The 27754-nt window shown below is 38.1% G+C and overlaps 3 protein-coding genes and 1 long non-coding RNA gene across 5 annotated transcripts; 3 read left to right on the plus strand and 1 right to left on the minus strand.

The window, feature by feature from the left end:
- Positions 1-485: 485 nt before the first annotated feature.
- Positions 486-26517, minus strand: LOC116288472 (transmembrane protein 131). Of its 2 annotated transcripts, XM_089038718.1 has the most exons (31): positions 26499-26517; positions 26115-26171; positions 25888-25940; positions 25474-25496; positions 24586-24645; positions 22448-22571; positions 21947-22060; positions 21236-21358; positions 20733-20813; positions 20276-20429; positions 19911-19967; positions 19405-19466; positions 19092-19139; positions 18842-18899; positions 18498-18606; positions 11842-11995; positions 11385-11555; positions 10878-10982; positions 10210-10350; positions 9656-9760; positions 9424-9510; positions 9083-9235; positions 8175-8250; positions 7928-8042; positions 7234-7479; positions 6921-6990; positions 6374-6689; positions 5951-6146; positions 5115-5453; positions 3285-4546; positions 486-3018 (listed from the first exon to the last, which is right to left on the minus strand). In XM_089038718.1, exons 1-31 carry the CDS (start codon positions 26500-26502, stop codon positions 2102-2104), a joined length of 5580 nt encoding a protein of 1859 aa, XP_088894844.1. In that variant the 5' UTR covers positions 26503-26517; the 3' UTR covers positions 486-2101. The 2 variants fall into 2 exon arrangements, with proteins under 2 accessions (XP_088894844.1, XP_088894843.1); XM_089038717.1 differs by lacking the exon at positions 26499-26517 and having other exon boundaries at positions 26115-26270.
- LOC116299689 (uncharacterized) lies at positions 12754-16701 on the plus strand (the record flags this gene model as incomplete). The annotated part of the gene is made up of 1 exon (XM_031708406.2): positions 12754-16701. A coding segment is annotated over exon 1 (3948 nt), but the record flags the coding sequence as incomplete, so codon positions are not given.
- On the plus strand, positions 16701-18291 carry LOC148905934 (uncharacterized). The gene has a single exon (XM_089039359.1). It carries the CDS (start codon positions 16744-16746, stop codon positions 17965-17967), a length of 1224 nt encoding a protein of 407 aa, XP_088895485.1. The 5' UTR covers positions 16701-16743; the 3' UTR covers positions 17968-18291.
- Positions 24900-26212, plus strand: LOC148905935 (uncharacterized). The gene is made up of 2 exons (XR_016121510.1): positions 24900-25088; positions 25490-26212. It is a non-coding gene; the product is annotated as an uncharacterized LOC148905935 (long non-coding RNA).
- Positions 26518-27754: the final 1237 nt, after the last annotated feature.

A 27754-nucleotide genomic window follows, 5' to 3' on the forward strand; every position in this document is an offset into this window, starting at 1 on the left:
TAGAATTGGCATCCATGCACAAAGGAATCTATAAGTTTGATACTGATCAATGTAGGAGACTTCCTGATTACTTGGCCCATGAAAAAATAGTGAAGTAAAGTCACTAAACCGGTGAAAAAAATATTAGGCTAATACACATTAGTAGACCCTAAAGCATGATACATAAAGTAGACACCAGTTTCATTGTTTTCTTGTTTTGCTTTGACTGTCTAGTAGAGTGACTTTATTTATTCCTAGTAGTAGACTCTAACTCCTTTGTTTTCTTTTGTTCATTATTGACTAGTACTAACTAAATAGTCTACAGGTAAACCAATTAAATCATTCCCCTTGCTAGTCATTAAAATTCTTTTTCATGGGCCAAATAAAATTACTCTAATGTAGGCTATGAGCATCCTACTATTTCCTTGCTCTGCCCTTTTCCTTCACGAAAATGAACAGCTTTTCACCTCCCAAAAAAAGTAAAGCAACACTGGTGGTACAAGATATACTTGTGATCTACAAAACCTTTATTTCCAACAAGTCATATAAAATCCTGTATTTATACAAAACCGTGACATTTAATTTCTGGTTCTAAGGTCACTCGTTGCAAACAAAATGGACAACACACTGCCACGGCCAGTGAAACAAACAAGATTTTCACTAAGTCCTTCAGGCCTCAGCTCACAAAGGACAAATAAATAATATTTCCAATATTCTAACAGCTTTTCTCTTTATATAAATAGTGCTGACTGTCTTTACTTTTGATGGAGTTAGAACACAGTAAATCTAGATTTTCAACATTTTTCTCATAGTGTAGTTGTACCTGTAGCTCATTCCAGTTTTCCTGCTCAGTCTTTAAGATGTTTTTTTTCCTGAATCATATAACTATCTCTGATTTTTGAACATATTAATAATTTTACTTCATTTGACAATTACCTATGATAAATAACCCTAAATACCTTTTCTAGTTATTTTTTTCAAAGCATTGATGTACTTTGGCTACTTCAACATAATTGATTTTTGATTATAAAATGAAAATTTTTTTACTTTTTTAAGCATTTTCCATAGCCAGAAGTAAAAGAAATTAATACTAAAAAAAGAACAAGATACCATAATTATGAAAAGTCCTCGACAGACGCAAAGCATTCAAATAAATTACCTGCACTTATAAAACATGCCATATTCAATTGCAGAGTAATTAAAAAAATCTATTCAGAATCATAGAAAATCCTGTTGCAAAATCGTACACAATTATATAAAAAAACCGAACTTAAAAAAAGAGTGTTATTACAAAAAAGCGAACCACAAAATTTATTCTCCACAAAATTAACTATGAACTCAATAATTTTCCTTTGGATAATATTTTTCTGGAATTAGAAAGGCAAGTTTATGGTATTTTGTGTAGCCCTGACATACTTTAAAACAATTGCCCTATTTCACTATGACATCACTGCTTGTTTATGTGGGGGATAGAATCGCCAAATCCAATAGAAAATTCAATAAAATTTGCTCCTAGTGAGGCAGTTTAATCTAAAATGGCCTGGTTTTCAGATATAATATGACTTGTGTTAATATGTACTGAAAAAGATTCTGAGCGTTTGCTGGCTATTCTACTTCTCTTTGTGGAGTGATACGGGATTTAGAACAATTTTCGGTTAGTTTGCCTTGATTTGACCCCCTCCGACAACCGTGATCCTTTGCGTTTAAACAATAGATTGTTTTGATGTGACGTCATAGTGAAATAGGGCAATTTAATCCAGTTATTTGAAGAAAAACTAAGTTATGGGTTGTCCTATGATTATGAAAAAGGCATAAAGCACGTTTCTGTAAAGTTGCAAACATTGCAGAGACAAACATCACCCCAGTTACGGCTACAACAATAGGATTTCTGAAAAAAGGGTTTTGTTGTAGAGATTTTTCACATAAAAAAGCTGGCTTAGCCCAAGTGATAAATAAATTCTATAAAATATTAAATGTTTGAAAAGCTAATTTTGGGTTATTTTCAATAGTTGAAGCAATCTGTCAGGACTATATCTCTACAACCAAGCAGTTTAAACTCTAAAGTACATGCCATTTCCATGGTGACACACATCATCACTAGTAACAACCAAGTCAGTTTTTCTCAATACTTTCCAGAGGACCAAGGCTGTTGCTTCCAAATCTCTGGTGAACTGAATCCACTCATAGCATCAAAAGTACCCCCAGGGGAGTCGGGCTCGGGAGAATCAACCCCTTGATGTGGAGCCATTGATTGGAAGGTAAGAGAGTCACTAGTAGCTGGCATAGTGGTAGAGCTTGGGATAGATCCATATTGCTCGCTCCAAATGCTTGAAACCTGGGCTGGGCCCCAAGTTTCTTGTGCAATGAAAGGTGTTCCTTCCTGGTTATCTGGCGTGGAAGCCCAGCTTGGGCCTGCTCTAAACAAGGTGTCCACAGGGTCAGCCTCAGACTCTGCAGGTGTTCCTCTTGTATCAGGTTGGTGTGGTGGACCACAATATGACCATCCATCACTGGCTGGGGTGCTACCAGAATCCCATATCTCTGCTACGCTCTTGAAATTAAGAGGTGTAGGGCTTGTCTCAGCATTGTCCAGAAAGTTGACCCAGTTGTTAGGGCAGCGTACAGGCTTTCCCTGGAACGTCTCATCAGCTGGACCAGAACTAAAAAGGCTCTGAGGATTACCAAAGTGGTTGTCATTTGGCTTGCTGGACCAAATACTTGGATGAGCCCTAGCATCCTCTGATGCATCAGAAACGCCAAAGACGCTGAAATCACGAGGAAGACGTTGGCTATCCTGGGATCCCTGTGGTGAATTTCCCAAATCACCAGATGCAATGCTCATTGTGTTGAAGGGAGTGCTTTCGAAAAGAGAGCTACTTGGTATGGGGCTGAACTGGGACATTGAGGCATGTTGTAGAGAAGGGCTGGAAGAACCAGGAGCAAGAGCAGAATCTGCTGATGTTGACCAGGGACTGTTCTTTGTTGCAGACAATGTAAAAGCATGAGAAGGTTTTGTCTTACGAAAACCAACTGGTTGGGCTGAAATAAAAATTAATGTGGGTATTAGATGTATAGGCAGTATTGCATTGGCAGAGGGGTTCCAGTGTCTATATGCCATAGCAAAGTGATTTTTCTCAGATCCACCCTCAACTTCCCCTATGGTAGAAAGCCTTTTATACTCTGATGAGGGACTAAGGTACGGAACGTAATTACAGTTCCAAACTTTTCTACACAGTGTCTAACCCAAGCATTCCTAAACAAGTACCCACTAATCATTATCAGTTTGTAGTATATGTGCTAGTTACCTTGGCGACCTCCATCATACAAATGACTTTGGTCTCCCAGTGGCATGGATCTTAAGGGTTTCAGCCTTTGCTTCAATGCCTGAGCAATAGAACCTTTTCCTTGATCACTTCCAGAGGACGAGCCATCACTAACAATACTGCTGTAGCTACTACTGCGGCTGCTTCCACTGAGGTTCGTGGGGGAGATGGATGGGGGAGAGTCTGTCAGGTGATTGGTGGATCCTATCATTTTGGTAAATGCCCTCTTCTTTCCTTCATCCTCTTCATAACTGTTATCATTGGAAGATGTTTGGAGACTCTTTTCCAGTTGTGACATGACTGCAGCAGCGATAGCATGAGGGGAAGTGGGTCCAAGATCATGTGATTCCATCTGAAGAGCAGTAATGCGATCCTTAGACTTAAATGCCAAGTCCAACGCCTTCGACTTCCCACCTGCCTGGTTGTCATTTTTCTTCCCTTTGTATGTGACATCGTTTCCGGTTAGAGATACTTGGTTTTTACGAGCTCTGCTCTTGTTGTCCTGTGTACTGTTACTTCTGATCACTGGTTCCCTTGGTGTTGAGTTGCTTGAGTCATTTGGAAAACTGCCTCGTCTTTGCTGTCTGTTTTCATTCAGTTGGTCCATTCTTACATCCAAGGTCATTTTATCCAGCATTGGTTCACTTCCACTATCATCAGAGCAGCCACCTTCGTCCTCACCAGACTGTCTAAAACCACCCCTCTCCTTAATCCTTGATCTAGAATCCTTGTCCTCACGTTTATTCAAAGCCTTGGCCTTCTTCTTTGACTTAGATTTCACGTCCTTGAATTCCCTTTTACAGCTATCAACAAAGTATGAGCAGTTTTCTGTCTCCATTTCCTGTACACTAGCGATCGATTGTTTCAGCTCCTCAATCTGAGCTACAGGTGTCTTGTAGTCTCGCTCATAACCACGATTATATTCACTTGATCTTTTACTCACACTGCCATAAGAATCTGAATATTTTGCCCCTCTATCTTGGGTGTTCCGTGTTTTACTATCATGGGATGAAGGTGATGGTTTTCTAGATGCATCATTGGACTGTTTTCCTGCCATATCAGGTTTTGGGCTCCTGTTTCGTACAACATCTTGTCTTGTGTTTTTATTGATATTGTTATTGGTAGAACTAGGCACATTAGTCGTCCCTGTAATGGTGGATTCTGTGTTAGAAGGTCGTTCTTCAGTTCTGTCTTTGATTCCTCGTTTTTTTCTGATAGTAGTCTGCCGGTCATCTTTACTTGAACTGTGCATAAAGACAGAAATATGTTTCAAAATTGTTAGCTTAGGGACCAATCACTTTTTGACTTTTTACCAGAAAGAGGGCGGGGCAGGGCCGGGCGCCAGTGGTTCTCACAGTTTTATCTTTTCCCCTTGCCCCCTACGCACTAGCCTTCTAGTGTTCTTTGCTAGTTATTAGGTGTCTCCTACCTACAGGTTGTTTGTGTAGAGATATTGGTCGCATCAGGACCTGGTCCAAAACGTGCACAGTATAGACCTCCTTGGCTCGGGCATAATGTTTTCCTATTTCAGACCAATAAATGAAAGGTGGTCTGAAATGGCGAACATTACACCTAAGCTGACGAGGTCTATTTGGTTCATGGTTCAAACCTGTTTTCATCAAACATGTCTGTTGCATCATATAACTTAGATTTTTATTTCAGACCAATACATGAAAGGTGGTCTGAAATGGGCAAACATTACATCTAAGCTGAGGAGGTCTATTTGGTTCATGGTTCAAACCTGTTTTCATCAAACATGTCTGTTGCATCATATAACTTAGATATGCCCAACATAATGGAATGTCTACTTACTTGGAATTATCTCTCGCGATGGCATTAAGATCAAAGACTTGCTCCGGCTCCTTGTAACTCATTAGCAACAAACTCGTCGTACTGGGTATCGGACTGCCTAATATGTTACGAGCTTCTGCATAAGCATAAACCACAACTAAGATGAACATCAAACACATGACAAAGCTTGTGACTATCTGTAAGTACGGCTCCCATGAAGTAAGGCCTATAGCTGATGCACACAGGGGGAGTAGGTGGGGAGGTATTGTCGCTACTAGGGTGAATTCCATCACTGGACCAAAGGTGCTTCTGACTTCTAGGTGACGTGTGACGCGTGACATGGTGAAATCTGGAGTAAAACTGAATGAAAACAAAATATGTTATGATTATGAGAAAATGGGAAATTTCTTTTGCATGGTATACTGTCTAATAGACCTTTTTTCCTTGGGGTTATGCTTTCCCATTTCAGACCACGTGTCATTCCCTTGAGAATAAGATTCTTTGTTTGAGTTGTGTCCATATTCATTTGCCTTCTCATATGCAACCATTCAACAAAGAAATGATACTCTAGAGAATGACATGTGGTGTGAAATGGGAAAACATTATACCCCCGATAAATGGATCTATTGTGTGGCATGCGCTTCTATGGCAGTGCAGTGGAGTTCATGCTTTGTGGAGTTCATGCTTAGACCACAGGGCCAGTGATAGACTGAATTATATATGGGAGTTTTAATGTCGCAAAAAATGAATGTAGTTGTAGTCCATGTGGAGTAAACTTCACAGAAGAGCCAAGTATGGCTAATGACGGCAGTAAAAAGAAACCCCTCCCCTAATTTATACTACTTTTAAATACTTACGCAATTTCTATTTTCCTGGAAGAGTTAGGATTCAAGATAAATGACTTGCAGTTGAGTATTTTGAATCCATAGCCTTCACACTCATAACCGTCTATACTTAGTGAACTGACAAAGATTGCTAACTGTCCAGGATTTGTAGCTGTTAGTACCTTCTTGACAGACAAGAGTGGCTGTGCTCTGGAGCGAGGTGGCGTTTCTGGGAAAAAATCCATAGAGTAAGAATTAAGTGAAAAAAATTCATTAAGCAGCATGCGCTCACAAAAATGGCTGTCATTCAAGGAATGCAAGCATCTGTGAATGTTAGTGATTACCATGCCTTTCAATGGCATGAGCGGAATTGTCCTTGTGATGAAGTAGGTGTTTGAAATCAAGGCCTCTCCATGAATATCCAAAAAAAACAGCTAAAAGTTGATTGATACTTACTGTGGCATTCTGACAAATGGCTTGCCCGCAGCTCAAATAACAGCATACTCTGCAGACCAGGTTTCTTGGAATTCAACATGAACTCTCCACGTGCCCCTTGACCTTGCACAGTCACAGCATCTAGCACAGTCAGGTTATTACGAATAATAATGATTGAAGATCGGATTCTATCATCTACGGGGAGAAACTTTACTGGTATTTGGATTTTAGAGCGAGGATTGAGTACCGTGACATGTGTATTAGGAGCTGGTGTAACGCCAAGAGTACCACTGATGGCTGGCGTTACACCTGTTAATGATTTACTTGTGCTGTTTGTCTGAAAGAAAAAAATGGAGATTTATTAATTGAGATTGTTAACCAGCTAAAATTGATTCACCACTTTTCTGCTGAAAATTTGAATTTGGGCATCAGTGCACATCCAATGTCTTGGTCTCACATAATAAAGTAAGGTGGTGGAGAAGAAACAGGTATGTTACGGCAGCTTTCAAGTAAAATGGCAGATGCAAAAGTGGATGACTTTGAAGGAACGCTCCCACCCTATACTAACCTTCTGGGAATTTACACTTGGTAAAGAGAATACCTTTTCACCGTGAACCATAAATGCATCGGTATCGAATCTGTAATGAACGATTAAGACCAGTATTAGTAATATGCTGCAAGACAGTTTTACACCACTCCTTGCCCCTCTAGCTAACCAATCCATCAGTGCTTTTGGATGTACACAAGGACACTGTAGGCGCTACCCTGTGCAGGCATTATTCCCTTTCTCCCTTGACTCTCCGTGTTCTGTTTTGGTTCTATTCTGTTTGTTTTTATTAAACCCCAAAATAGTCTTTATTTTAGTGACTGAATATTCTTACCTATCTGCTATAATATCTAATAATCCTTGTGATTTTGGATATGTGGATAAAGAAACTATCTGAACAACTACAGGAACATCCGCTGGGTTTTCTATACTAAAATGCTTCAGTGAATAATTGCCAATATGTGTCAAAGGGAATTTGATGGGTTTGACAGGAGCTAAGGATGGCCATGTTAAAGATGCTCGTGCTGTCAGACTGATTCCTTGGGCTAAATCTGTGTTGATGTTGAACGTAGCCTCGATTCTGTGGAAAATATAAAAAAGGCTTTAATGAAGCTATGTTGAAAGAAGAAATAGAACAGAGGGACTAATCAAGCAGAGCACTGTATAGCCTGCATACAGCTGAATTAACGGACGTTAAGTCCTTCTGTATTAACCAGAGTCAAGTTGGGCTGTGCGAAGGCTATAACTTGTATTCTGCTCAGCAAATGTCCAAAGAAACAAAGTTGAAGCAGTTTTAGTAGGAGTGGGAAACAATATTATAGCAATTTGGTAGTCATACTGTAGTCATAGCTATGACAATGCATTGTGATTGGATATATTACTGGAAGATGATGGAAAGTCTTTTCAATGTCACAGAATACAGTACCGTGCACATGCTGTAATCAGTACAAAAACCGCTCTAGGCTAAAAAAGGCCTTGTTTTCTTGTGCCCCGAAAAACAGTGTCTGTTTAGATGACATGTGACTTACCCTGTTGAGCCAGCTCGTTTCATTGAATCATATATTCTTTGCAACTTTTCTACATATTGTATTTCCAGGTCTATGACATCTGGAGGTAGGGTGAGCGTACTTAGCCATTTTGATCCTGATAGAAACAAAAAATCTATCAGTTGCCATCACGTTGGTGGCAATTCCAATAAGTTGCTATAACATTACTGGATTACAGCTGTGTTCTCAGGCGTAACCATAGTAACAAGTGCAATAAAGGGTTGTCTACCTGAAGTCCCTGTACCAAGACCAGCGTAACACTGACTTTTACATCCTTTAGAAGGATCAAAATGGATACTACCAACCTGAGGATGGACAAAATTATTATTAGTAGGTATTAGTAAAAACAATGACTGTTACTTGTATTAATCTTAGTTAGTATGTATTAGTATAGCAAATCACATGATCTTGAGTAAGATTCGGAATTCATAGGTACAAGTGATGTTTCCAAAGTTTTCAAAATTGGATGAGCCTTCAGGCGAGTTTAATTTGGAAACTTTCAAAACATTACAAGTATCTATAAATTCCAAATCATATGAGAAGATTGCACAATTTTTTGTTTCTAATACGCTCAACAAAATTTAGCAACTTAATTGGGACACTTCAGAGTACATTTGAGATTTAATTGTCCTCTTCTTGTCCAATCAGAATCAAGTAATTTTGCAGAGTATACTATAAGTAAAAAAATAAGACTTATTACTCAGGCTTCCTGTTGAACGCCTGGGTATGAGTGGGATATTTTTTCCAATCAAAGCATCTAGCTTTCTCCATTACAATATTACAGGATAGTGTGAGGGTGGGTACTGACCCAAAGAGTCATACCAGGCAATGACACTCAAATGGTTTTAGCAGTGAACCAATCACCTGGGTCTGGTTGTATGAAGAGTGGATAGCGTTATCCCAAGGATAAATCTTATACAGTAGATGAATTTATTGGATAATGACACCATCTTATCTACTGGATGAGGATTTATCTATTGAATAGTGCTATCCACCCTTTGTACAACCAGGTCCAGGTATTGAACTACATTTTGTCCAGTCCCAATGCTTGCTGGCATTTAAGTACTTTAATTTTCCCTTTAAGCTGATTGTGTGGTCGCCAATGAAAGAATAAAGCATAAATCTATCAAGACCTACTCTATAAAGTTTGTGTGATATAGAATCTGAAGGTGCTGTTGAGTTTTCAACAAATGTAAATCTTGGATCTGCTGGATGAGGGATGACAGACAAAAGCTTGACAGGATGTGAGAATGTACTTGTTAGAGAAAGAGTTTGACTCTCTATACGACCCTGAAAAAAAATTAAAAAATCTTATTAGTTCAAAGATAGTTGCAAGAATGGAACAGAATGTGGTCTTCTATAAGTGAGAGCTGGTCCAACTTGGGTAAGAAATAACTTCCAGGGTTTGCTAATCTCTATGCTTGAGTTTTTTAAGTTATATATGCCAATTGGTACACAAGCAAATGATGCTTACTTACAGGAAAACAGGGTTCAAATGTTATAACTTGAGGAGATGGAGATACTTTGCCCTCCATTGCCTTGAAATAAATAGGAACATGAAGAACCTGAAATGATAAAGACGAAAAATGTTATGAGTTATTATACTCACCATATTGATGATCGAGCTACAGCTACAGCATTTAACATTGTGAAAAGATAGGGAGACTCCTACCCCTGGTTATTTACCAAGTTACAGAACTAAACACTTACCTCAAAGTTTGTGGTGATTTCAAATTCACCAGAATACCTTCCCTCTTTCGCAGGTACTGTTAACTCAACATCGTAAAAAGCTACGTGATTAGGCTTAATAGGAACCTGTAGGATTGCAAACCAACCATCATTATTATGCATTAATATGCATTAGTCTGCTAACATCACTGACATGTTGAGCAGCTCATTCACTACAAAATAGAGACTGACAAATTTTTAACTTAACAGCAAAATCTTAACATGACAATAAATATTGTGTTAGGTGCAGCTAGCTCCCATTAGCTGAAATGGTGTTACTTAGCCCCTCTCTATGGTTTGGACCACACTATCGCCCATCCCTTCCTTTACTGACCTGAAATAGCTGAAGTAGCTTGCCAAAGAATTTCAGCAGAATTTTTTCATAAGCTAGTCCCAAAGCTCAAACAGAGGTCTTGATTAATTCCATGCCCTGTTTCCCTCAACCCCCCCCCCCCCCCCGTATAACCTCCACTGATGAAAAAACAATGAAGCTCACTATGATTAAAAGTGGAAATAGTTCCCTTGATTCTTCTTACCTTGACGTGTTCACTTTTTCTTAATTCATTGACTTTAGAAGATGAAGTATTGTTGTTATTATTTTTACTACCATTTAGTCGTACATCAAGTAATTTTACTGAGGCAAAGTCTACATTACATGTTATTTTGGATATTGTCACCTAGAAATGAAGAGGAATGTATTATTGCCATCATCATCATTACCATCACATAACAATACCACCACCATCATATTGCCATCACATTGTCATCAAAACCATTTTCATTACCATCATGTCATCATCATCATCAACACAACACCATCCCCTCGTCATCATCAACACAACACCATCCCGTCATAATCATCAACACAATACCATGATATTACCATCACGTTGTCATCAAAATCATCATCATCACCATTACATAATCATCATCACCACCACCACCATCATCACATCAACATCATCATCCAGGCTGTACATTATTGTATGATGAACAAATTCATCATCACCACCACCACCACCATCATCATAGCAACATCATCATCCAATAGGCTGCACATTATTGTATGATGAACAAAGTCATCATCATCATCATCAACACCACCACCATCACATCAACATCATCATGTAATAGGCTGTACATTATTGTATGATGAACAAATTAGGATAACTGCATGTCAAACCACTTATCATGTACAACATACCTCTACAGGATTGGTATTATAAATTTTTAATAATTTCGTTCTCTTTTCTCTTGTTCCTACTGTTCCATAATCAACTATGTCTTCCTCAAGACCATCAATAATATACTAAAACAAAACAAAACAAATTAGTCCTTGTTTTGTGGGGTTTTTTGCTTCAGTATTTGTTTGTTTGCATGACTGTAAATTTGTGAGGGGAATCAAGGTCAATGGTATTGCATTTGCCTCTCACCTCTGGGGTCTCAGGTTTGATTCCTGACTTGCCATCCAACATGAGTCGAATTTGTTAGTTCGCTCCTTTGCTTTAAGGGCCTTTCTCCTGGTTTTCCTCCCTTCCAAAAAACCTGAATTACTAAATTCCAATTTAATCCGTGAGTTGGCTGAACCTTGAATTTGATTGCTGCACAATGTTCCATTTAAAATTTGAACGTTTGATAAAAACTGTATGCAATGAACATGATAGTGTCATTTGCAAAAAGGGCTTTATTATCACTTAGAGAGTGATTTTACCTTGACTTTGCCATCATAACAGTGTATAGGTATAGTGAATATTGATGCATTAGTATAGACTCGTAATATGGTAGAAAAAGCTGTATCAGAACCGTTAGCCAGGAACTGCACATAAAATGGAGTTGAAGTCTTTTGAGGGGATATCATGGCTGGTTTGGTAAAGTTAATAATCTGGAAGAAAAGAAACAAAAGGATATCAACAACTGACAGATTAACGTTACTTTAAATTGGATTATAGATCCCTCTCAAAATTATCTGGGATGCGGCAAGGATAACAGAAAAATAAAAAAAAAAGTTTGTACTATTTAATTTGTACTTTTGTTACCCTAGCATCATAGAGATTCATATCTTGTCTTAACCACACTCCATGCTTCACGCTCTGGCAGTTAATTTGAGGCAGCATCTCTGTTAGACCAAAGATCTTAATATTACAAAAAAAAATCACAATTCTACATACTGAGAAGAGGCTTTCCACTTCAGGAGGGAATGCTGCATCATATATCACCATGGTAAATGCAAAAGTATTAGTGATTGGTAATTCCCGAATGACAGGTACAAACGGTGGCTTGCCCACATAGAATCTTGTTTTGCTCACAGAGTATGCAATAGTCCTGAAAGAAAATATTATCAAGTTAGAATTAAAGTTATTTTCATATTTATTTTTTCTTTCTTTCTTTTTTCAGCTATTAAATTGTCTAACTTGTCTGACTTTTTAAACTCAGTTTCTCATTGATTAAGCTATGCAGCTGTGCTGCACATGTCTCATATGGAAATTGCCATATAATGATCATTTATGGTATGCTAATACCTAATATCACTGTTTTTGTTAATTACTGATAAATTTATTTCTGAAGTTAAAAAGAGCATTGATTGAAACATCAAAGGACAGATTGATATTATCAAGTAATGATGTAATGGGACAAACACTAGAAAATAAAAAAAACAAAATATTTCAAATATCTTCAGAATGAAAAAAATAAAGAGGAAATAAAGTTATAAAGAAAATAAAAGGAAAGAAAAGAATAGAAGTGGCAGGAAGGAAGTGTCGTGAGTGTCAGTAGCGAGTTATGTAATCATTATGTAATCTGAGAGTATTGAAACTTGAGAGGAGATTTTTGGGGTGGGTGAGTGTTGTGAGAGGGTCAGATGCAACGCGGAGAGAGGAGAGTATGTGATAAAACTGTGTCTCAAATAAATCGAGAAAACAACAAAATATTGTGTGTGATCTGTCACGACACAAAGTGGCGACCCTGCCAGGACACGGACTTAGGTGACTGCGAGTTTATCAAGCCAACGGATGTCAGAGATCGTGAGTTTTGAGCCGAATCAAGCCAAGGATTAATCAAGTAAACCCCGGGAGTAAACAAACATGGAGACATTGGCGAAGTTGGATAAATTCATAGAAGGCAAATTAAAGCTGTTAGCTTTCACCTCCGAAGATACAGCAAGAATTGTTCAAGAAGGGGATGTGAAAGCGATGGATAGGCAGGCGAAAGCATTGGAGAGGAGTATAGACAAAATTCACGAAATTAAACTCCAAATACAAGAGATAAAGATCGAAGGTGATTGGGAGCCAAACGAGGTTAGAAAGTGGACGGAGGAGCTCGAAGCTAAGCTTAGTAAGTATGAGAAGGAATTTAAAACTATCAAGAACGAAGTGACCGAAGTAGAGAGCAAAGAAAAGGAGAAAATTGAGCAAGAAAAACGCCAGCGTGTTTTCGAAGATGAATTGAAGCTACAGGAGGTCAAATTACAGCGTCAGTTCGAGATGGAGAAACAATACAAAGAGGTTACAGATTCCTCGTCTAAGCCAGGGAGTTTTAGCCGTGCCAAGCTACCTAAGCTGGTCATAACGCCTTCCCAGGGAACTCATCTCGACTGGATGCGGTTTTGGAGTCAATTTGAAACAGAAATCGACAAGTCAGAGGTTAGCCAAGTCACTAAGTTTTCATATCTCAAAGAGTTAATTATTCCCAAGGTCAGGGGCTTGATAGACGGTCTCCCTTACACAACAGAGGGGTATGAACGGGCCAAGAGCGTGCTGAAATCCAAATATGGGAAACCAAGTGAGGTATCAAATGCGCACATGCAGTGTATCATTTCATTGCCGGTTATTCCAGGGAATGGGCCCTCCAAAATCCATGAGTTCTATGAGAATTTGGTTGCTCATGTTCAAGTACTGGAGACTATGGGTAAACTTAAGGAGATAAATGGATATGTGAGGCTTACACTGGATAAACTTCCAGGCATTAGAGCAGATTTAGTAAGATTAGATGATAACTGGCAAGAGTGGGGTTTTCCTCAACTAGTAGAATCCTTGCACAAGTGGTGTGAGCGCAACCCTATAACCCTCGACCGTAAGGCGCCTATCCCTACACCTGAGCACGGTTTACGGAAGTCACCTCAAAAGCGAGAAAGGGTATTTCAAACTAAGGAAGAAACGAGCAAGATTATCACATGTGTCTATTGTGAGTCGGGTCAACACAAGCCTGTAGATTGTGATCAGGTGAAAGGTGTCCAAGAGAGAAAGAAATCCTTAGCTGCAAAGAAGCTGTGCTTCAATTGTACTGGCGCAAAGCATAGAGCGGCAGATTGTCGCAGCAAGCACAAGTGCCAAAGGTGTGAGGGCAAGCATCACACGTCTATCTGCGACAAACAGCCCGGATCGAACATGTTGATAGCGGCTGGGGAGGGTAGCGTGACTTATCCTGTAGTCGTGGTCCTTGTAGATGGCATAAAATGCAGAGCGCTACTAGACACTGGGGCAGGCAGCTCGTACGCGTCAGCTGCACTGCTCGAGCGCCTTAACAAACGGCCTTTGCGTAGTGAATACAAGAGAATTGATATGATGATGCACTCAACAACTCAACGTATAGATGTTTACAACGTGAAGGTGCAAGGCATCGATGGAAAGTTCGAGATGTCAACACTTGTGAGTAAAGTTGACAAGGGAGCCCTTCTTATGCTACCAAACCCAAGGTACGCTGAGATTATCAAAAGCTACAGCCACCTGAAAGGGGTCATCATGGAGGATGACGACACAAAGAGCGAGTTGCCTGTACACCTGATTCTTGGTGCAAGCGAGTACTCACGCATTAAAACTGAAGAAAAGCCAAGGCTGGGACGTTCCGGAGAGCCAGTTGCTGAGCGTACCGCTCTAGGATGGACAATTATGTCACCGGGTAAAGAAATGGCCCTCGGAAACATGCTTTTTGCACGTTCATCTCTAGCAGACTACGAGCAGCTTTGTAATATCGACGTCTTGGGACTTGAAGACAGACCAGAAGGTGATCAGAGCTTAGTTTACGAAGAGTTCAAGGAGCAACTGAGCCGCAACCAAGAAGGGTGGTATGAAACAGGGTTGCTATGGAAACAGAACCACGACACCCTTCCAAGCAACGAGAAAGGAAGCATAAAGCGTCTTCAAAACCTGCTAAAGAAACTTCAGAAGAATCCAGATCTGATGGAGAAGTATGATGACGTGATCCAAGATCAGCTACGTCAAGGAATTGTAGAAGCGGTTCCTGAAACTCCAGCGGCAAAGGAGTTCTATATTCCACATAAGCCGGTAGTAAGAGAAACAGCCGAGACTACGAAAGTGAGGGTAGTCTATGACGCATCAGCCAAAGAAACCGAAAGCAGTCCCTCGTTAAACGAGTGCTTAGAGACCGGTCCCCCTCTCCAGAATCTACTGTGGAACGTCCTCGTGAGAAGTCGGTTCAAGCCCGTTGCATTAGCCGGGGACATCAAGCAAGCCTTTCTGCAAGTTCGCATACGCCACGAAGACAGAGACGTTCTGCGATTCCACTGGATCAAAGACGGAAATCCTGACGCCGTCACCGTTCTGAGATTTACGAGAGCAATGTTTGGTCTTGTGCAGTCTCTCTTTCTTCTTGCAGGTACACTACAGCGGCATCTTGATAGCCTCGAAGACAAGTATCCCAGGGAAGTACAAGAAATCAAGAGAAGTCTTTATGTAGACGACATAATTACAGGGGGAGAAACCTCACACGAAGTCGCAGAGTTGAAAGAGACCACGAAATCCATCTTTGGCGAAGCGGGTTTTGAGCTGCACAAGTGGCACTCTAACGATCCAATGCTGGAAGAGGAAGATGGCCATCAGAAAGGCGAAAGTCAGAGCTTTGCAAAGCAGCAGCTGGGAGTAAAACCAGGAGAGACCAAGGTCTTAGGATTGACTTGGAACAAGGAAAAGGACACCATCGCAGTGACGTTCCCAGAGAGACCTCAAGACACGACTAAAAGAGAGATGTTGAGGTTCCTTGCCTCGATCTACGACCCCTTGGGTGTGGTAGCACCAGTAACCCTTGTGGGCAAACTTATCTACCGAGAGGTGTGTGATCAACAGAAGGCATGGGACGAGAAACTATCTGGTGAAATGGTGAAGCGATGGCTCAAATTCGCTAGCAACCTGCCAGAGAGAGCTGAGACACCTCGCAGCTTAGCAGTCTTTCAAGAGCCTATCCAGTCGATTGACCTCCACGTTTTTGGAGACACAAGTGGACAAGGTACATCAGCGGTGGTGTATGCAGTTGTTTCTCAGAACTCTGGTACCTTCAGTGGATTGGTATGCGGGAAAGCCCGTCTAGCAAAGAAGAGTCTTACAATCCCGAGGTTGGAACTTGTTTCTGCACACATGGCAGCCAACCTGGTGGACAATGTGAGAACAGCTCTACAAGATCTTCCAGTAAAGTCAGTCTACGGATGGCTTGACAGTACAGTCGCTCTCTACTGGATCAAGGGCAAAGGTTCCTATAAGCAGTTTGTCACTAACAGAGTCAACAAGATTAACGCTAAGTGCTACATCACTTGGAGACATGTTGGTACCGAAGACAACCCAGCCGATATTGGAAGCCGTGGATGCAGTCCTGAAAGACTTGACCCAACGTGGAAGAAGGGACCAGACTGGTTAACTCAGAAAGATCAGTGGCCTAAGGACAAAACTCTAGAACCAAGCGAGGAGACTGAGACTGAGTCAAAGCAGACGAGAGAAGTGTTTGGAGCAGCTGTCGTCACCGAGGACGAGATGGACGAAATGTTAAAGAAACATTCCTATTGGAAGGCCGTCCGTATAACCACTTGGATTCGGCGGTTCGCGAAGAACAGTCGTCTGAAAAGAACCGAGCGAGTGTCTGGGCCTCTGAAAGCTAAAGAAACACAGTTTCAAGACAAATGGTGGATAAGGAGAGAACAAGAAAGGTACAGCCAAACAGAAAGGTTCAAGGAAGACCAACTTCGGCTCAACCTACAAAAGAACCCGGATGGGGTCTACGAATGCCGAGGAAGAATCCAGGGAAGCTATCCAACCTACATTCCCCCAAGGACACTGTTGGCAGAAAGGATGGTCCAAGATGCCCATCTCCTGACCCTGCACGGGGGAGTGGGTCTAACTATGTCATTTGTTAGACAAACTTACTGGATTCCACAGCTGAGGTACCTGACAAAAGGAGTAGTAAACAAGTGCTATGGTTGTAAAAGGTTCCACACAACAGCATTCCAGAGGCCCCCACCTGGAAACCTACCAACAGACCGAACAGAGGGATCAGTTCCATTCCAAACGGTGGGCGTGGACTACGCTGGACCCATAATGTACAAGATGACAACTAAGAGGGATGGTAAGGCGTATATCCTTCTTTTCACCTGCAGTCTAACAAGAGCCGTACATATCGAGTTGCTGTCCGACCAGAGTACAGAGGGATTCATCACAGCTTTGAAGCGGTTCATAGCTCGTCGAGGAAGACCCTGCAAGATATACTCAGATAATGGGAGGAGTTTTGTCGGAGCGGAGTGGTGGCTGCGAAAGATCATGGAAGATGAGAAGGCCCAAAACTACCTAGCACATCAATCCATAGTGTCGCAGTTCAACCTAAGTAGAGCCCCATGGTGGGGTGGGCAGTTTGAGAGGTTAGTGGGCATCGTTAAACAAGCATTGTATAAGGCAGTGGGAAGAGCAGTCCTTAAGTGGAAAGAGCTGGAAGAAGTGATGTTAGATGTAGAGATAGCGATCAACAACCGGCCCCTTGCGTACGTCGAAGATGACGTGCAGCTGCCTGTATTAACACCAAACTTGATGATATGTGGGCAGCCCAACTTCATCCCAGAGGTGGAAGCTGAGTCAGTCGAAAGCATAGATTTAAGAAAACGAGCAAAGTACCTACGCCGATGCAAGGATGTTCTGTGGTCATGCTGGACCAAGGAGTACGTACGATGTTTGAGGGAACGACATAATCTCAAGCACAATTCCAAGGAGCTACGACTAAAGATCGGAGACGTGGTGTTAATCCAAGGTGACGAGCGGAATCGGGGCAGGTGGAGCATAGGGATCGTTGAGAAGCTGATCAAGGGTAGAGATGGAGTAGTAAGAGCGGTGAGGCTGAGAGCGGGAAAATCGTACCTTGAGCGAGCGCCTCAGCAGCTGTGCCCCATGGAGTTGTCTCGTGATAGACAACCAAGCACTCCATTGCGGTTGAACCCTATAGCTAGAGAGTTTCGCCCAAGAACGGCAGCTCAAGCAGCAAGACAACGAGTCAAGGAAATCGTGCAAGCAGAAGAACAAAACTTATAATCGAACTTGGACATTGAACTTATAATTCTCTTGAACATTTAGCATTTGACCATTTATATTAATTTTACAAGATATTGTTAATTAACGTTATATTTGTTCCTTTCAGGATCAAATAGGGGGAGAGTGTCGTGAGTGTCAGTAGCGAGTTATGTAATCATTATGTAATCTGAGAGTATTGAAACTTGAGAGGAGATTTTTGGGGTGGGTGAGTGTTGTGAGAGGGTCAGATGCAACGCGGAGAGAGGAGAGTATGTGATAAAACTGTGTCTCAAATAAATCGAGAAAACAACAAAATATTGTGTGTGATCTGTCACGACAGAAGGAAGTAAAAGAGAAAAATGTAGAAAAATAGAATATGAGGAAAAAAGAAAGAGAAAATGAATGGAAAAAATGAAAAGAAAGGAAAGGAAATGGGAGCGATAGAAATAGAAAGAAGAAAAAGAAAGAGAAAAAATAGAGAATAAGGAACAAAGGGACAAAGCAAGGAAGGCAAGACAATAGGCAAACACTTATTCTAGATATAGTCTTACCCTTGTAATACATTGGCTTGGTAAGGTAGCTCTAGTTTAAGTGCTGTTTTGCTGTTTGTTTTAATTTGTATTTTCCCATTACTTTGTCTGCTGCGCTTAACGTGATATGCTACAAAAATAATCAAAAACAATCAAGTAAGAAATTGAATTTATAATTCCAGGTCTAATACATTCAATTTTTTTGATCATATCATTTCAAGACCATATCTATTAACTTAGTTTGTTGAGCCACATAGCAAACTTAAATATCTGACTGGCAAGGTAGTTTTTGGGACAAGGGTTTTAGTAAGAATTGTAATTTTCCAGATAATAAAATTGCATACCAATGACAACGTATTGCTTACCAGAAAATGTGACTGTAGCAACTTTGATATATTTATTTCCTGGCTTTAAATTAAGAGGCTGTGGGGAAAACATAATAAGAGTCAAAAATATGATGGTAAAGGTGCTGGTAGTAGTTATAATATTGATAATAATAAGCTTCATTTAGAAAGGATACATACAACGAGTAAAGCAGCATATGCCTTTTTCAATGGTTTAATCTTCAAACTATGACATACAGAGCTTAAAGAATATACAAACTTTTGTACTTACAGTGAATGTGACAGATACGGCATTATTTGCTGGCTCTGCTATTATTGACTAGAGAAGAAAAAAAATTCAAATGACAAGCGGTTCCAGTGATTACTGCATATCTCAAAATATATTTGCAGCAATTGTGCATTGCAAAAAATATCCATATCTCCTCCAATAATTACATGTTTATGGTAGAACCTACATGTAATCCTGCCACGCCAGTATCTATACCCTCCTCAGGGGTGGGGAGGGGTGGGGAGGGGTGGATGGCAGAAGAGATATAGATTTTTTCTGGGATTCTATATTATTTATTTTAAATGGTTTTACTAACAGATATGTGAACTTGCTTTGGGCCAGAATTAAGTAAGTAGACTCCAACAGCTTTAGGTTCATCTGTAAGATAATTTGGTAATCGTAATATAATCATTTCCAATCATACAGTACATAGTCTCTATTTGTTACATTTTCTGAAATTGAATGTCACACTTCCTTTGGGACAATCTAATTCCAAGTGATGTGCTTTGAACATGAACAGTATTCTGATTGGATTATAAGTAGCAATCTTGTGGTTCATTATCAGTTGCCACTGTCAAGGCAAGAGCCATGACAGGTAAATTAGACAAGACTGCGGTCAACAAAATAAACTGTTCCCATGTACCTTTGCATACTCTAACGATTTAATTGATTGACAATAGTCTATAAGCTGATTTGCCTGTCTCAACCGTTGACTCAATCAGTGCATAGCAATTAAAACAATGGAAATAACTGTCATAATGTTTTCATAGTCTTTCTGGATCTGATCTAATGTGTTGCCAAGTCAGACATATTAAGACTTACCCATGGTTCTTAGAGTCCCAAAGTCAAGGAGATCTACTGATGGAAATAAACCTGGAACTAAAGAAACTCGTCATGTAAATGAATAGACTTTTACTAATTCAAATGAATCCATGATACCCAGTTAATGAGAACACTGAGAGTAACCAGGATTTACATTACACTAATTCAATCAGGATGCTGGAAACCACAAAGTCCAAAGACTGTTTATTTTCAGTTTTTAGCTTTCATGCTTCGGGCTTGGCATAACCGCTTGAGCAGTGATAATCATCTCAGAATCACTGCTCGCTGAACCAAACACAGCTCGCAAAACCCCTACATTGGAGTCTAAATTTAACTAAAGTATGAATTATTAATCTGACATGTACCTGCTGTAACTTCGACTTCCACAGGAAGAATTAAAAACTCTGTAACAGGCGTAGCATTACTTGTTTTAATGCGTATGAAAGCTGTGTGGTTATTTGGTGAACGCCCTTCAAAGCTGACTCTCATTAAGGCTTTTGTTTCGTATGGAGGAATTTCCTGTAGAAAATGATCATGAGACATTAAGATACTTGGACTCTTCAAGTCATGGATAAATTTTATTAAATCAATTTAAGCAGTTAAAACAATACTGCTTTTAGCAACACAATTTCGATTTTGGCAGTACAACACAACTCAATCCAACCAAAAAATTACAATTATTAATTTGACTTTAGTATATAACAATGTACAAACATCTGTACATATATACATAAACACAAAACATATATCTATATCTATAAATACACGCAATTGTACATAAATTTACATTAAATACACCTATATACATATTACATTACACACCCAGTGTTTTTGTGGGGCTTCCTCTAACCCTGAAGGAAGTTCAAGGTGGAGATCTCCTCCACTTGAATACATCTCTATTACCTGAAAAAAACAAGTGAACAAACTTCCTGAGTGGTACTCAAGATTGTTCAATTAATATTCAATTTTTCTCATCTTTGATGTGACCAAAATACTTTACACCACTTCTTTGCATGGATGGAGGAAGTCCTGAAATGCATTGAAATTTTAAAAAATGCATTTTTTTTATTTTTTTAAATTCTTTTATTTTGTACAACAAGTGCATGATTTCTGCATCAATGCAATCCCAGCACCATACCCCTGCATAGAACCTGAAAATTATAATTTTCACCAGTTTAACAAATAATGGTGGTGAAAATGGAGAAGTTGATAAAGGTCCAAAATGATTCTTCTGAATCATTAATTAGGGTTTTTAATTTTTAACAGTGCTTTTTAACCAAAAATAAAATTAATGATAGTGACACTTTTCCTCCTGTAGCTTTTACCTGTATTGGACTGTTAAATGGATTGTGCATATTAATTAATGACGTGAATGAAAAATTGACGGGTACTCTTGCACCCAGGAATGGTCTTAATCTGTATGGATTAGGCACTCCAACACCAAAGACCTAAAACAGAAAATAGGAAAAAAATTATCCATATAATTTCTTATTTTCTCTTATTCAACAAAAAAGCCATTGCATGTGCATGAGAGATCTTACTTGACCTGTGAAAACATGCATGGTAGAAGACACCTTTCTTATGTTTTATTTTGACTGAATAATTTGTTTCGTGAGCTAAAACAATTACAGCATCTAGTACAACGATAGTCACATAATCCTCAATTGCTATTCAATTAAACATTAATTATTGGCCAAAAAGATAAGAAATAGCAATGAAAAAGAAAGAAATATAGCAAAGAAAATTACATAGCTGTAATAGAAGGGCATATTTTTTCACAACTTTTAGTCTGTTCTTTTTTTAATTTAGCATCATCTTGCAATAGAGTGCAAATATAACCATGAAACTTTAGTAATACTAAATAGCACAATTTCATGCAAATTCTATTGTTTTCTATTGTTTAATTAGCACTATTTTGTACTATTTAGCAATTAGTGTTTCACGGATTAATTTTTTGCACTCTAATGAGATTAATTCATCAATAAGCAATGAAAATCAATGAAAAGAAATGCATGTAGCATTATAATCTTGCTAACCTGATATGGATAAACTCCTTTGGAGGTGTGAATAAATAAAGTATTTTCTACATTTCCTACTAATCTTGCAAGGAAAACTATTTCAAATGTTGTATTTCCTAGTGGCTGTACTATCTGTAACAAATAAAAGCGAAAATAAATAACAATATCAATGTGATAAAGCCGTGAATAAAAACCATATCAGTTGACATGATACCATAGTACCCCTTCACAGTAAACTGGAAATTGTAAATTTTACCATTATTTTGTAATGAACAAATTAGACAAAAAAAAGACAAAGACATTTCAAAATACGGGAAAAATTTAATCTAGATATGTTTCAGCATTATCAAATGCCATCATCAGTAGAATGAAATTTTTTTTGGCATATTTGTAATGTCTTATTCCATTGGTGCTACTATGTTCCTATTATGATAATATGATTATCTCTACATACACCACGCATAAAAACATAAATATTTTGAGCAATTTGTTTTATGTTTACTAGATATTGGAACTTACTTTTGCCTGGAAAAAAGAAGCATGAAAATGTACTGTGCTTCCAGATATAGATTGTAGATGTAGACTCTGTTCTGTATTTGGATTTATTATTGTTACAGTTTTAATTCTTGGCATTCCTACTGACCTGAAGATAGAAAGAAAATACTTAATGTCACTATATATCTATTAAAATGACCTCAAAAAAACAACCTACATTTATCTAAGTTCATATATTAGTTTATATGTACTTTCTATGATCTTAATGGTAGCTATGGCAACCAAAGTACAACAAGTTTTTGTACATCTTTAAATATTGTTACACATAAAGACTGCTTTATTGCATCTAAATTTTTTTATTATTAACATCAAAATATTATGTTGCATAGATCTGCACACACATGAAGATACAAACATGTATATATGTTATATCTATAAACATAAATTCAAAGCATCGCTAGAACATCTGTCTACAGACTTCTAGACTTCCTAACTTAGCAAAACAAAATTTGTAAAAAAAAAAATCAAAAAGGAAATAAAATATCAAATTAACTGGAAGAGAAGAAATAAAAATATTCTTTTTGGATACATTTTTACTGCTAATAATAATAATAATAATAATAATAATAATAATTAGGATTGGACCTGAATTATATAATTTGAATAATTTAAATAATAGCATCAACCAAGAAGGTATTACAACTTACAAGCAATTACAACCAAAAGAAACAAGAAAAGATGGGAAGAAATAATATGGAAGGATTAAGGTTTTGAAGCAGTTATTTTTTAGAATAATTGTAAATCTTATACTGCAAGTACATAATAAAAAGTTAAGACTTTTTCAAGTAGAAATCTTAACAATTTTGACTCATAAATGAAATATGAGGATGAATTAAATTATATATTTAGTTCTGGAATACATTAGAACTGTATAGTTTGGAATTCTATACAAGTTACAAAATAAAATGTGACAATATCTTTATTCATCACGAAGAAAAAAATTTTGAATTTAAAAAAAATTGATTCTCAAATTACGAAATTTTGAAACATAATGAAACAAGCTTTAATATTAGAAGCAAATCAACTTCAACCAAACCTGTCATAAGGAACTACAGACTACAATTTAAACAATAAATATTCCCTTATTTGGAAGTTAATTAGAGGACATAACACTTTGCACCAACTAGAAAAATAATAGCGCTATATCCTACACTCTGGGGGTTCTTTCATCTCCCTTTTTGCTTTAATTTTTGAAAGTGAAATTTTTTGATGCATGAATAACTCACTATAACTTGAAAACTACTTGATCTCTCGTTCACTGAAAGGAAACCTTGAGTATACTACCTTGAATAATCATGATTTATTTTAATCGTGATAAGTAAACAAGACTATGCTTGCAATACTTCTGTTATCTGACACTAAAAGGTTTTATTGTTGAGGAGTAGAGGCATAATTTCTTATTGAATTGAATATGTTAAACTTTTCTATAAATTTTGAAATTTTTACAAAAAAAATTATACAGATTTGTGCACATCAACAAAATACAATGGTTTCTTTTCTTAATATTCAAAATTAACAAAAAAGGGCTTCAATAGTGGAAATACAATACAAGGAAATAATCCATGCACAATGACTAAGGTTAGAACACAATGAAACAACCTGTTTGCAGAAAGTTTCGCAAGAATTCGTTATAAGACTATAGTATTACATATTAACAATAAGGAAATAATACAAGTATCCAACGCCAACTTCGAAATGAAGTGACATTTTAAAATGTTCAATCATTTGTGTCATAAGCAATGCGTGCTGGCGAAGATAATTTTAGCAACAACACCTTGACAATATACTTATAGCACAAGTCATGCAGACGAAATATTGACAAATGAATACACTCGGCGCCAAAATACACTAATCTTAAATGATTGAGGAATCTAAAAAGTCAAAATTTTTCTCATAACTACCGTAAGATAATGATTTTTGAGGCATAAACATATAATAATTTGTGGGCAATTTTTTTTACCAAACACCAATTTATTAGTGATCAATAAATTTGGGATTAAATCTAAAGATATACCTTATACAAAAACAGTAGATAGTTGACAGATAGATAAAAAGTCAGTAAAAAAATAAGGATTTTGATATGCGTTTACTCAAATACTCACTGCTCGTTAAAATCCAGATATGAAGGGTCAAAACGTATCTGTCTAGTATTTAGCCCATCTCTGAAATTCATAGGGGAAAAAATAGCAGGAATTAGTTAGGGTCTTAAATTGAGATTATAAATTTGAGGGGTAACTTAAAGTACATATCGTTTTGGGGATTTAAATACTCGTACATGTTGGTATTAATGACAATGACAGACCAAATATGTGTGCAGTTAACATTCGTTTATGACCAACAATCCGTGACGAGCTTGAATAAAATAAATAAAATCAGGTGGCGATTTTTTTCTTTAAATCCTTCAGTAGAACACAATTTCAAATCCGTTTTAAAAAGGGGGAAGCACCGTTTTAGCCTTTCAAGGTAGAGAGAAATAGATGAAATTCAATTTCCGTTTTAAATTTCGAGAACAGGTTACATCATTCCCAAGACTGCCTTTCTCAAGTCACAAAATAATACAACTCAGCTTCAAAAAATAGTTAAAGGGAATAACCTTCAGCCCACTGTAAGTATTCAATCCTCTATTTAATCAACTTGATGTATTTTCAGACTTTTAGGAGCTTGGATCGATCGTATAGTCAACCGATCGTTGCGACACAGAAAATCCCTTTGTGCAAAACAAGACAATTGATCAAAGAATTAAGGCAGAAAAGCACATTTGTTTTCTTGTTAAGTTTGGTGGTATATTTGAATTAACAATACTCCTCAAATATGTTATGCCATTAAATAGTGAGGTAGATATTTGAGCTGATATTTTGATAATTATTAGCTTAGATGCAGTGTTTTATCTGTGAGTACGTACAATAGTAGTGTTGGTTCAAAGAAAGGGTTCCCGTAAATAATTCGACAACCCACCCTTCAATCTCATCTGACAACTAATTTATCCTTACCTTCTTTCACGTACAGATCCACTCTACGGAAATGAAAAAAAAAAAACGACAAATCATTAAACACAAACCAGTTAGAAAATCCTGTGTTCAGTAACTGAAATACTTGAATTCTGGTTTTATTGGTTTAATAAACATGTACTAGTAAGCTTAAATATAGCTAACATAGGTTCAGGCAAGTTTTCGTTTACTTTGTGCCAGACTTCAATTACTTAGTGGATTTGAGGCACAGTTTACACATAAACATTAGATTATTTACCATCATTTTAAAACATATGATAGAGTGCATTTAGGACAAGCAGGCAGGAGGAAATAAATTGAGATTCTGGGATAAGTAAAACTCCTGTATACGCTGCATTAAACATGAATGTTCAACCGAAACCATAGTCAGTGTATTCTTGTAAAACGAAACCTCACCTCCACGTGGCTTCCAGAGAAGCGAAGATCTCCGACATCCCCGTGGTACATGCCTATAGAAACCCAGCAATCCTCGTGAGTAAAGATCTTATCCAAAACTGCCAAAGAATAAGCTCAAAACACGAACAAGTTTGAAGCTGTCCGTTGCCACGCTTGCAGAGCCAACAAACGATGGCTCGCATCAACATCAAAACATCTCCCAAAAATCTCAATCTGCCTATACAAACCTGGCCCTGGCATGGGATTGCACTGCATCATGCATATCCTATGTGTAACTTGAAATACTAAAACGATATAAGCAAATAAAACAGGTCCTAATGAAGCGGCCATGACTGCCAGATCGATATGACTTTACTTAGAATTCTCATACACAAACTAAAACTAACACCGCGCGCGCCAGCAAGCACCATGGGATTGGACCAGCGCAGGTGCTCGTTAGTCACATGACTACGGACCCAAAATATACATATATTTTCCCTAAATATATCAAATTAATAATTCACCCACTAGCAATCACGTTCGTAAATAATCGTGATCAACGTGGACGTCAGACATTGTAAGTGTTTTTCGACGTCCTGGAGCTTTTGTCATCCACTTTGGATAATACTTACACATCGAAGAGTTGTAAATACTTGGTCAGCTTGGAAAGAGCGCGGGTTCAATAATGCCTGGATGGCACGATTTATAATCTTTTTTACTGTATTTTTTCGTTGCATTTCATTAACCGTTCTTGTGTTTTCACTATTCGGACACGCGACCTTTTTTTAGGTCACGGAAACATAGTCCTTGGAAACATAGTCCTTTTATTTCTCTTGGGAGTTTTGCGATTCGTGTCCTAAATGATATGCAAAACGGATTAGTAAAGAATTGTCAAGTAAATACATTGACACGAAACTCAATTTGTGAAATACCGATTTAAATCTTAGGCGTACACGAATATCACAAACGTTATCTTATAAGTTGCTGCCTAGTGTCGTTCCTAGAAGCAATAATCATCAACACGCCAAACGTTCAGGAATACTTCCCTTGGACAGGGCAGAAAAACGGGTTCTACCTTCGACGTTTATGCGTTAATAAGCTTTATATTTCATAAACAGGCTCTTTTGGGGCTGATTAACAAAATACCAAAATTTGGGGAAATTTAAGGAGTGCGAATTTGAGATATAACGCCCCTAAACGTTGGGTAAGATGATATTTTTTTATCAGCACAAAAACTAATATTTTCGCTAATACTTCGAAGTAGAATTGCTCGAGGTTAGCAGAATTTTGTGAAAAGTTTAAAGTACAAGAGACACGAACGAAACACTAAACGTTTTTTAGCATGAATTAGAGATAAAGAAAAGAATTGCGTAAGTAGCAGCCTTGTCGTTTTTCTGCTCTGTCCTTCCCTTGACTTTTAATTAAACACCAGCATTACCTGTGAAAAAGGCGGGCGGCAACAACAGAAAGTAAAGTACTTTTTAGCCGCAAATATAACCTTGGCCGACTATTTTATTAATTTTTTTTTTTCCATTCGTTTTTTTTGAAATTTACATGTAAATAGTTTGATGGGTTATTATTTCTTTTTATACGGTCCTGGATGCGATCAGTTTTTAAGTTCTGTTTAATTTTCGTGTTCAATTCTGTGAGCGGATCCTATTCAACGAGTTCGAGAAATCCGGTGTCTCATTTCATCTCCTCTTTTCGGAATTCGCCTTTTCAGTCGGTAGTTCTACACGTGCTACAAAAACTCACTCACCCTCTAGTTTAGGTGTGTTCGTGGTCTAGCACCAGACGTTTGTCTGCAGCTCGACCGCCTCAAAAGAGTAAGCTGGACAAGTGTACGTATAGATATACCGCCAGGGCTTTCGTCATGATGAACAGTTCC

This window comes from Actinia tenebrosa, unplaced genomic scaffold (genome assembly GCF_029948245.1).
Source record: "Actinia tenebrosa isolate PJP-AT-01 unplaced genomic scaffold, QUT_ActTen_1.0 PGA_scaffold6__47_contigs__length_16458017, whole genome shotgun sequence".
Lineage (NCBI taxonomy): Eukaryota > Metazoa > Cnidaria > Anthozoa > Actiniaria > Actiniidae > Actinia > Actinia tenebrosa.

Excerpts from the sequence above, each read along its gene's own strand:
- LOC148905934 (XM_089039359.1), top strand. The coding sequence starts at position 16,744 with ATGGTCCAAGATGCCCATCTCCTGACCCTGCACGGGGGAGTGGGTCTA.
- LOC116288472 (XM_089038717.1), bottom strand. The coding sequence starts at position 26,217 with ATGGCCGCTTCATTAGGACCTGTTTTATTTGCTTATATCGTTTTAGTA. Across the intron at positions 18,900-19,091 it reads CCGTATCTGTCACATTCACT|CCTCTTAATTTAAAGCCAGG; the intron begins GTAAGTACAAAA and ends TTTTCCCCACAG. Across the intron at positions 3,019-3,284 it reads GTATGATGGAGGTCGCCAAG|CCCAACCAGTTGGTTTTCGT; the intron begins GTAACTAGCACA and ends TTTTTATTTCAG.